This window comes from Oncorhynchus keta, chromosome 35 (assembly GCF_023373465.1).
Source record: "Oncorhynchus keta strain PuntledgeMale-10-30-2019 chromosome 35, Oket_V2, whole genome shotgun sequence".
Taxonomy (NCBI): Eukaryota; Metazoa; Chordata; class Actinopteri; order Salmoniformes; family Salmonidae; genus Oncorhynchus; species Oncorhynchus keta.
In genome coordinates this window covers 80,215,640-80,227,308 of record NC_068455.1, presented here as the reverse complement: position 1 = coordinate 80,227,308, position 11,669 = coordinate 80,215,640, and the positions used below count along the sequence as shown (strand labels likewise).

Here is an 11,669-nt window from a genome sequence, read left to right as displayed (position 1 = left end):
CCAATGAGAACTTGGACAGTGAGCATGAATCGCAATTCAAAAGATGGATGTATCAGTACCCAGACTATCAATTACATAAAGCAACAGAAAGGAATTCACAAGGATATGTTCGCTGTCAGTTGGCTACAGTAGATATGTTCGCTGTCAGTTGGCTACAGTAGATATGTTCGCTGTCAGTTGGCTACAGTAGATATGTTCGCTGTCAGTTGGCTACAGTAGATATGTTCGCTGTCAGTTGGCTACAGTAGATATGTTCGCTGTCAGTTGGCTACAGTAGATATGTTCGCTGTCAGTTGGCTACAGTAGATATGTTCGCTGTCAGTTGGCTACAGTAGATATGTTCGTTGTCAGTTGGCTACAGTAGATATGTTCGCTGTCAGTTGGCTACAGTAGATATGTTCGCTGTCAGTTGGCTACAGTAGATATGTTCGCTGTCAGTTGGCTACAGTAGATATGTTCGCTGTCAGTTGGCTACAGTAGATATGTTCGCTGTCAGTTGGCTACAGTAGATATGTTCGCTGTCAGTTGGCTACAGTAGATATGTTCGCTGTCAGTTGGCTACAGTAGATATGTTCGCTGTCAGTTGGCTACAGTAGATATGTTCGCTGTCAGTTGGCTACAGTAGATATGTTCGCTGTCAGTAGGTTACAGTAGATATGTTCGCTGTCAGTAGGCTACAGTAGATATGTTCGCTGTCAGTAGGCTACAGTAGATATGTTCGCTGTCAGTTGGCTACAGTAGATATGTTCGCTGTCAGTAGGCTACAGTAGATATGTTCGCTGTCAGTTGGCTACAGTAGATATGTTCGCTGTCAGTTGGCTACAGTAGATATGTTCGCTGTCAGTAGGCTACAGTAGATATGTTCGCTGTCAGTTGGCTACAGTAGATATGTTCGCTGTCAGTTGGCTACAGTAGATATGTTCGTTGTCAGTTGGCTACAGTAGATATGTTCGCTGTCAGTTGGCTACAGTAGATATGTTCGCTGTCAGTAGGCTACAGTAGATATGTTCGCTATGTATTATCCCCTATGTGCCATCCTATGAAGAAGAGGTTATGTTGCACATTCACCAGCATCTCATTTATTAGATATGCTGTCGTAATGATCTGACGACACCAACGAGCAACGAGAGATGTGGCCTACCGTAGCTCTGATTTTGTCTCGACTCCCCAGAGTGAGAGAGGTGGATGGCTGGTTGATTGAATGGCTGGCTGGCTGACTGGATGACTGGCTGGTTGGCTGGCTGGCTGACTGGATGACTGGCTGGTTGGCTGGCTGGCTGACTGGATGACTGGCTGGTTGGCTGGCTGGCTGACTGGATGACTGGCTGGTTGGCTGGCTGGCTGACTGGATGACTGGCTGGTTGGCTGGCTGGCTGACTGGATGACTGGCTGGTTGGCTGGTTGGCTGGCTGGCTGACTGGATGACTGGCTGGTTGGCTGGCTGGCTGACTGGATGACTGGCTGGTTGGCTGGCTGGCTGACTGGATGACTGGCTGGTTGGCTGGCTGGCTGACTGGATGACTGGCTGGTTGGCTGGCTGGCTGGATGAGATGACTGGCTGGTTGGCTGGCTGGCTGACTGGATGACTGGCTGGTTGGTTGGCTGGCTGGCTGACTGGATGACTGGCTGGCTGGCTGGCTGACTGGATGACTGGCTGGTTGGCTGGCTGACTGGATGACTGGCTGGCTGGCTGGCTGGCTGGCTGACTGGCTGGCTGGCTGGCTGGTTGGCTGGCTGGCACACACACACACTTTGACTGACAGTCCAATGATGAGTCAAAGGAGTGTTAATGAACTTATAATAAAGGACTGCTGTTTTGACCCAGTGGGACAGTCAATATCATAAACTGCGATTATACAGTGCTATATGTATATTTACTGAGTTATATGATTAGATATAGTGCTCCATGTATATTTACTGCATTATTTTATTATACATAGTACTTTATGTTTATTTACTGCATTCTAATATTATATAGAGTACTATATGTATATTTACTGCAGTATATGTTTATATATAATACTTTATGTATATTTTTTGCATTATATTATTATATATAGTACTATATGTATATGTACTACATTATATTATTTTATATATACAGAACTATATATACAGTTACTGCATTTTCTGATTATATATAGTACTATATGTATATTTACTGCATTCAATGATTATATATAGAAATATATGTATATTTATTTCATTAGATGATTATATATAGTACTAGATGTACATTTACAGAATTATATGATTATATATAGTACTATATATACAGTTACTGCATTTTATGATTATATATAGTACTATATGTATATTTACTGAATTCTATGATTATATATAGTACTATATGTATATTTACAGCATTATATGATTATATATAATACTAGATGTACATTTACTGAATTATATGATTATATATAGTGCTATATGTGTATTTATTTAATTATATGATTAGATATAGTACTCTATGTATATTTACTGAATTCTATGATTATATATAGTACTATATGTATATTTACTGCATTATTTTATTATATATAGTACTATATGTATATTTACTGCCTTATATTATTATATATAGTACTTTATGTATATTTACTGCATTATTTTATTATATATAATACTTTATGTATATTTACTGAATTATTTTATTATATATAGTACTTTATGTATATTTACTGCATTATATGATTATATTATACGGATAAAAATATTGACGAATACGCTGATTCGGTGTGCGAGTTCATTAGAACGTGCATTGAAGATGTCATTCCCATAGCAACGATAAAAACATTCCCTAACCAGAAACCGTGGATTGATGGCAGCATTCGCGTGAAACTGAAAGCGCGAACCACTGCTTTTAATCAGGGCAAGGTGTCTGGTAACATGTCCGAATATAAACAATGCAGCTATTCCCTCCGCAAGGCTATTAAACAAGCTAAGCGTCAGTACAGAGACAAAGTAGAATCTCAATTCAACGGCTCAGACACAAGAGGTATGTGGCAGGGTCTACAGTCAATCACGGACTACAAGAAGAAACCCAGCCCAGTCACGGACCAGGATGTCTTGCTCCCAGGCAGACTAAATAACTTTTTTGCCTGCTTTGAGGACAATACAGTGCCACTGACACGGCCTGCAATGAAAACATGCGGTCTCTCCTTCACTGCAGCAGAGGTGAGTAAGACATTTAAACGTGTTAACCCTCGCAAGGCTGCAGGCCCAGACGGCATCCCCAGCCGCGCCCTCAGAGCATGCGCAGACCAGCTGGCCGGTGTGTTTACGGACATTTTCAATCTATCCCTATACCAGTCTGCTGTTCCCACATGCTTCAAGAGGGCCACCATTGTTCCTGTTCCCAAGAAAGCTAAGGTAACTGAGCTAAACGACTACCGCCTCGTAGCACTCACTTCCGTCATCATGAAGTGCTTTGAGAGACTAGTCAAGGACTATATCACCTCCACCCTACCTGACACCCTAGACCCACTCCAATTTGCTTACCGCCCAAATAGGTCCACAGACGATGCAATCTCAACCACACTGCACACTGCCCTGACCCACCTGGACAAGAGGAATACCTATGTGAGAATGCTGTTCATCGACTACAGCTCGGCATTCAACACCATAGTACCCTCCAAGCTCGTCATCAAGCTCGAGACCCTGGGTCTCGACCCCGCCCCTGTGCAACTGGGTACTGGACTTCCTGACGGGCCGCCCCCAGGTGGTGAGGGTAGGCAACAACATCTCCTCCCCGCTGATCCTCAACACGGGGCCCCACAAGGGTGCGTTCTGAGCCCTCTCCTGTACTCCCTGTTCACCCACGACTGCGTGGCCACGCACGCCTCCAACTCAATCATCAAGTTTGCGGACGACACAACAGTGGTAGGCTTGATTACCAACAACGACGAGACGGCCTACAGGGAGGAGGTGAGGGCCCTCGGAGTGTGGTGTCAGGAAAATAACCTCACACTCAACGTCAACAAAACTAAGGAGATGATTGTGGACTTCAGGAAACAGCAGAGGGAACACCCCTATCCACATCGATGGAACAGTAGTGGAGAGGGTAGCAAGTTTTAAGTTCCTCGGCATACACATCACAGACAAACTGAATTGGTCCACTCACACTGACAGCGTCGTGAAGAAGGCGCAGCAGCGCCTCTTCAACCTCAGGAGGCTGAAGAAATTCGGCTTGTCACCAAAAGCACTCACAAACTTCTACAGATGCACAATCGAGAGCATCCTGGCGGGCTGTATCACCGCCTGGTACGGCAACTGCTCCGCCCTCAACCGTAAGGCTCTCCAGAGGGTAGTGAGGTCTGCACAACGCATCACCGGGGGAAAACTACCTGCCCTCTATATATAGCTGTATATCATATTACAATGATAACACCACACTACACTATAACTCTCTCTCTGTATATAGCTGTATATCATATATCATATTACAATGATAACACCACACTACACTATAACTCTCTCTCTATATACAGCTGTATATCATATATCATATTACAATGATAACACCACACTACACTATAACTCTCTCTCTATATACAGCTGTATATCATATATCATATTACAATGATAACACCACACTACACTATAACTCTCTCTCTATATACAGCTGTATATCATATATCATATTACAATGATAACACCACACTACACTATAACTCTTTCTCTCTCTATATACAGCTGTATATCATATATCATATTACAATGATAACACCACACTACACTATAACTCTCTCTCTATATACAGCTGTATATCATATTACAATGATAACACCACACTACACTATAACTCTCTCTCTATATACAGCTGTATATCATATATCATATTACAATGATAACACCACACTACACTATAACTCTCTCTCTCTATATACAGCTGTATATCATATATCATATTACAATGATAACACCACACTACACTATAACTCTCTCTCTATATATACAGCTGTATATCATATTACAATGATAACACCACACTACACTATAACTCTCTCTCTATATACAGCTGTATATCATATATCATATTACAATGATAACACCACACTACACTATATCTCTCTCTCTATATATACAGCTGTATATCATATTACAATGATAACACCACACTACACTATAACTCTCTCTCTATATATACAGCTGTATATCATATATCATATTACAATGATAACACCACACTACACTATAACTCTCTCTCTATATATACAGCTGTATATCATATATCATATTACAATGATAACACCACACTACACTATAACTCTCTCTCTATATACAGCTGTATATCATATATCATATTACAATGATAACACCACACTACACTATAACTCTCTCTCTATATATACAGCTGTATATCATATATCATATTACAATGATAACACCACACTACACTATAACTCTCTCTCTCTATATACAGCTGTATATCATATTACAATGATAACACCACACTACACCATAACTCTCTCTCTATATATATATGCAGTGGGGAGAATTTGTGTATTTGTGCAATTTATGATTTTTTATATTTTCTAAATATATTTTATATTTATGCAATAAAATGCAAATGAATTACTTAAATATCATACAATATGATTTTCTGGATTTTTGTTTTAGATTCCGTCTCTCACAGTTGAAGTGTACCTATGATAAAAATTACAGACCTCCACATGCTTTGTAAGTAGGAAAACCTGCAAAATCGGCAGTGTATCAAATACTTGTTCTCCCCACTGTATATATATATATATATAGCTGTATATCATATTTGATTTCACATTCCAGGTAAATGATCTGATGGCTGTGAGTTGATACAATGACGACGAGAAAACATGAAATTAAGTTCCACAATATGTTTTTATTGAGTAACGTAAGGGACAATCAATCACACACACATCATCGTCACATCACACAGCGACAACACATATGTTTTTAAAAATCTTCTTTTAAACTCCTCTTTTTACTTGACTTTTCTCTGTTCTACCAAATATATAAAAAATAATAATTAAGACATCAGGTCCAGGTTTGAAACAACAACATTGCTTTTCTCTCTCTTTTCCTCTTGCGTCATTTGTTCCTCTGTAGTGTCTTTAAAAAAAAAGCCCCTATTGAAGTCATTATACGTTTCCTTTAGTGTTTCAGAGATTTAGATCAGATTATGATTATGACACATTGGGGGAAACTGAGTGCTGCTCTCTGTTGGCTCTCACATACAGTACGAACATAGAGAGCCTCCATGCCAGTACCTTGTTTTCAGTGTTCCGCTCTAAATCAGGGTCTGATTTAGATCTGGGACTACCAGGTGTTCCCCTCTAAATCAGGGTCTGATTTAGACCTGGGACTACCAGGTGTTCCCCTCTAAATCAGGGTCTGATTTAGACCTGGGACTACCAGGTGTTCCCCTCTAAATCAGGGGCAGATTTAGACCTGGGACTACCAGGTGGGTGCAGTTAATTATCAGGTAGAACAGAAAGTCAGCTACGGACCTCGTAGGGTCAGAGTTGAATCGTCCTGGTTACCCGAAAGGGGTGCAAACCTTTGTTTTTGACCTGATTCAGCTAAAGGTCACTTCCGGTGTCTCTCGGTGTCTCTCGGTGTGTCTCTGTGTGTCTCTCGGTGTCTCTGTGCGTGTGTCTGTGTGTGTCCCTGTGTGTGTCTACCGCGAGGCGAAGTAGGGCCTGATCTTCATGCAGATGGCTTTGAGAGAGTACCAGGATCCCTTCCAGTTCATCCACACCATGCCGTCATCCGTCCCGTGTTTTGCCATGTACCGGGTGTAAGCCCCGCCCCAGTAGTAACGGCCGTTTGGATTGGCTGAGTGACACCTGTTGTACCACCAACCACCACCGTCCTCACGGGAACACTGCTTGGACGGGTCACCTGGGGTCCTGTTAGAGGGGAGGGAGGGGGGGGTGACAGACACAGAGAGAGATGTTTTGATTGACTGAACAAAAATACCTAAACCAAATGTAATTCTTGGAGGGCTGTGTGTCTGCGGGTTTTCAAACCTCCCCGTACTTGATTGATCAACTAAGGTCTAGGATTACTTAGGACCTCACCTCCCCTGGTTGTCTAGGTCTTCATTGATTAGTTAGGACCTCCCCTTACCTGGTTGTCTAGGTCTTCAATGATTAGTTAGGACCTCCCCTTAACTGGTTGTCTAGGTCTTCAATGATTAGTTAGGACCTCCCCTTACCTGGTTGTCTTGGTCTTCAATGATTAGTTAGGACCTCCCCTTACCTGGTTGTCTAGGTCTTCAATGATTAGTTAGGACCTCCCCTTAACTGGTTGTCTAGGTCGTCATTGATTAGTTAGGACCTCCCCTCACCTGGTTGTCTAGGTCTTCATTGGAAAATAACTAGCAGACATACAGCCCCCATCTCATCCAGCATCATCCCATACCAGTTATCGTTGTCTCTGTCGTATGTGCTGAACATCATTCCATTGTGGATGGTCATGGTCCGGTTCTCTCCAAACAACGTCGTAGCTCCGTCCAGCATCACGTTACCGGCCGTTCCTGAATACCCATCGATCGCCAATATGTAGTTGGACGTCTCGCCCTGCAATACATTAAGAAATCAATCAGGATTTTTTCGTACATTTAAAAAATAAAAACTGTTTCTCCCCAATTTCGTGATATCAAATTGGTAGTTACAGTCTTGTCCCATCACTGCAACTCCCATACGGACTCGGGAGAGGCGAAGGTCGAGAGCCATGCGTCCTCCGAAACACGACCCTACCAAGCCGCACTGCTTCTTGACGCTCTGCCTGCTTATTAACCTGGAAGCCAGCTGCACCAAAGTGTCGGAGGGAACACTGTACAACGCAGTCAGCGTGCATGCGCCCAGCCCGCCACATGGAGTAGCTAGAGCTTCTGGCTAAACCCTCTCCTAACCCGGACGACGCTGGGCCTGCCTCATGGGTCTCACGGTCGCGGCCGGCTGCAACACAGCCTGTGCCACTCGGGAGGCCCCCCAATTAATCAGGATTTTAATTATCATTATTCACATTTCACAATATTTTCTGTGCAAAGTGCTTTCCAGTAACCCAACTCCAGACCCCAGAGTTCGGAGTTCATCTATTCTGCTGGCCGTTTGGGGATCTATTCTGCTGGCCGTTTGGGGATCTATTCTGCTGGCCGTTTGGGGATCTATTCTGCTGGCCGTTTGGGGATCTATTCTGCTGGCCGTTTGGGGATCTATTCTGCTGGCCGTTTGGGCATCTATTCTGCTGGCCGTTTGGGGATCTATTCTGCTGGCCGTTTGGGCATCTATTCTGCTGGCCGTTTGGGGATCTATTCTGCTGGCCGTTTGGGGATCTATTCTGCTGGCCGTTTGGGCATCTATTCTGCTGGCCGTTTGGGGATCTATTCTGCTGGCCGTTTGGGCATCTATTCTGCTGGCCGTTTGGGCATCTATTCTGTCTGTCTGTCTGTCTGTCTGTCTGTCTGTCTGTCTGTCTGTCTGTCTGTTCCTTGTATAGTAAAGATACTATTACCTGTATAGTAAACTTTCGGTACTGGGCGTGGACCTTGTTCCCGGACCAATCCTCCATCTCCATGAGGACCTCAGTGGGTCCCTGCTTGGTCAGCTGACTGATGCGGTCGTTACCCAGCCAGTACTCCCCTGTCACATGACACAGGACAAACACACGGTCGGTGACATCATGACTTTACCTCCTAAATTGACTGAATCTAAATGAAATTGTATGTTTCCATTGTAGTATATTCATATTTATATTTCCCTCCTCTCACCTGGAGTGTTGCAATGTCCCTTTCCAACGTTGAAGGCGATGTTTCCGAAACCACTGCGGTAGTTGTCCCAACGCCGGCCAAAGTCCACAGAACCATCCTTCCTGTTCTGGATAGTGGTCCAGCCTGGAGGGGGGATAATAAACAGATCTCCGATTCCTTTCTCCAAAAGCACTTTTTCACTCCCCCTCATGCATTTATAAGTTCTAGATATACACAAGCATGGCTGGAGTGTGTGAGAGAGAGAGAGAGAGAGAGAGAGAGAGAGAGAGAGAGAGAGAGAGAGAGAGAGAGAGAGAGAGAGAGAGAGAGAGAGAGAGAGAGAGAGAGAGAGAGAGAGAGAGACAGAGAGAGAGAGAGAGAGAGAGAGAGAGAGAGCAGAGAGAGAGAGAGAGAGAGAGAGAGAGAGGGAGCACCAACCTCCTTTCTGTGTGGTCTGGTCACAGTAGACCTTGTAGGGCTGGTAGAAGGAGTCAGGCTGGATCAGATACATCCCAGAATCCCTTCCTCCTTTCCTGAAGATGTCCTCACACTCCTTACCTGTGGGGGGGGGGGGGCAGATAAGTTTAGTCTGATGCCACAGGTGGGAACGGAAGCTCGGTCTTTCGCCCTGGCAAATCAACGTCCTAAGAAATCAATGACTCATGCTCTCATGATGAGAGAATTCCATATTAGGTGACAGTGATGTTGAAGTGGCAGGCAGGGTCACCTTAGCATGAGTCAGACCGACCTACTGTAAGCTATATTTCCACCCACAGAACCAACCACCCACAGAACCACCCACCCACAGAACCACCCACAGAACCAACCACCCCAACACACAGAACCACCCACCCACAGAACCACCCACCCACCCACAGAACCACCCACCCACCCACAGAACCACCCACCCACCCACCCACAGAACCACCCACAGAAACAACCACCCACCCACAGAACCACCCACAGAACCAACCACCCCGACACACAGAACCACCCACCCACAGAACCACCCATCCACCCGCAGAACCACCCACAGAACCAACCACCCCCACCCACAGAACCACTCACCCACAGAACCATCCACCCACAGAACCACCCACCCCGACCCACAGAACCACCCACCTACCCGCCCACAGAACCACCCACAGAACCAACCACCCCCACCCACAGAACCACTCACCCACAGAACCAACCACCCCGACCCACAGAACCACCCACCCACCCACCTACCCGCCCACAGAACCACCCACAGAACCAACCACCCCGACCCACAGAACCAACCACCCCACTGTCCGCATCCTCACCAGAGACAACAGGTATGGGGCAGGAGACAGTGCACGGTTCCTTGCATTCTTCCCTCTGGGCCAGGATGGCCTTCTCCACTCTCTGAATCTTCAGCCGGATCTTCTCAAGGACCCCTTGAAGAATCCTGACGGAAGAAGAAGACTTTTTTTATGCCTTTAATGAATGAACCCCTGGTTCAATACAGACGCTAACGCTAAGGAAGTGTTTCAGCTGTGACCATAGGATCTCTATGACAGTGAGTTGATGCTAACGCTAAGGAAGTCTTTCAGCTGTGACCATAGGATCTCTATGACAGTGAGTTGATGCTAACGCTAAGGAAGTGTTTCAGCTGTGACCATAGGATCTCTATGACAGTGAGTTGATGCTAACGCTAAGGAAGTGTTTCAGCTGTGACCATAGGATCTCTATGGCAGTGAGTTGATGCTAACGCTAAGGAAGTGTTTCAGCTGTGACCATAGGATCTCTATGACAGTGAGTTGATGCTAACGCTAAGGAAGTGTTTCAGCTGTGACCATAGGATCTCTATGACAGTGAGTTGATGCTAACGCTAAGGAAGTGTTTCAGCTGTGACCATAGGATCTCTATGGCAGTGAGTTGATGCTAACGCTAAGGAAGTGTTTCAGCTGTGACCATAGGATCTCTATGACAGTGAGTTGATGCTAACGCTAAGGAAGTGTTTCAGCTGTGACCATAGGATCTCTATGGCAGTGAGTTGATGCTAATGCTAAGGAAGTGTTTCAGCTGTGACCATAGGATCTCTATGACAGTGAGTTGATGCTAACGCTAAGGAAGTGTTTCAGCTGTGACCATAGGATCTCTATGGCAGTGAGTTGATGCTAACGCTAAGGAAGTGTTTCAGCTGTGACCATAGGATCTCTATGACAGTGAGTTGATGCTAACGCTAAGGAAGTGTTTCAGCTGTGACCATAGGATCTCTATGACAGTGAGTTGATGCTAACGCTAAGGAAGTGTTTCAGCTGTGACCATAGGATCTCTATGACAGTGAGTTGATGCTAACGCTAAGGAAGTGTTTCAGCTGTGACCATAGGATCTTCATGGCAATGAGTAGATGTTTTTCAGCGATGTCTTGAAGATGCTAATAACTGTACCTTGCCCCTCCGATATACACACACACAAACACACACACACAAACACACACAAACACAAGCACACACAAACACACAAATACACACCTAATGTTAGAAGGGAAGACTGTGTCTATAGCCTCCTTTGCAAAGGCATGCTGGGACTCCAGACTGTCCGTGTACCGACTCACCAGGTCTCCATTCTCTGTAGAGGGGGAAAGGGAGATGAGAAGGGGGAGAGAGGGGTGAGGGAGATGAGATGGGGAGAGAGGGGTGAGGGAGATGAGAGGGGTGAGATTGACGGGGAGAGGGGGGGGGGAGTTCGGAGGAGAGAAGAGAGGAGAGCATGCTTAGTATACTTGGCGAACATGACAGCACTCTATAAGGTATAAGGTAGTGTATATGTTTAGTTATTGGACAGAGCGGAGAACGTCAGGACACTGTCCACTGTGAGAACGTCGGGACACTGTCCACTATGTCCATATGAAAGTGTGTGTGTGTGTGTGTGTGTGTGTGTGTGTGTGTGTATTGTACCGTTGCTGACT

At 44.9% G+C, this 11,669-nt stretch overlaps 1 protein-coding gene across 1 annotated transcript in view; it reads right to left on the bottom strand.

Annotated features, from left to right (window-relative positions):
- Nucleotides 1–5,840: 5,840 nt before the first annotated feature.
- Nucleotides 5,841–11,669, bottom strand: part of LOC118378694 (fibrinogen beta chain) — a 10,576-nt gene continuing 4,747 nt past the window's right edge. The window contains exons 4-11 of the mRNA XM_052497976.1: nt 11,659–11,669; nt 11,233–11,329; nt 10,039–10,163; nt 9,173–9,292; nt 8,756–8,878; nt 8,500–8,627; nt 7,405–7,562; nt 5,841–6,890 (exon numbers count right to left, since the gene is read on the bottom strand). The exon at nt 11,659–11,669 is cut by the window's right edge and continues 173 nt beyond it. Of these exons, the coding sequence (XP_052353936.1) occupies nt 6,659–6,890; nt 7,405–7,562; nt 8,500–8,627; nt 8,756–8,878; nt 9,173–9,292; nt 10,039–10,163; nt 11,233–11,329; nt 11,659–11,669 (994 nt within the window). The 3' untranslated portion in view covers nt 5,841–6,658. The remainder of the gene's footprint in view (nt 6,891–7,404; nt 7,563–8,499; nt 8,628–8,755; nt 8,879–9,172; nt 9,293–10,038; nt 10,164–11,232; nt 11,330–11,658) is intronic.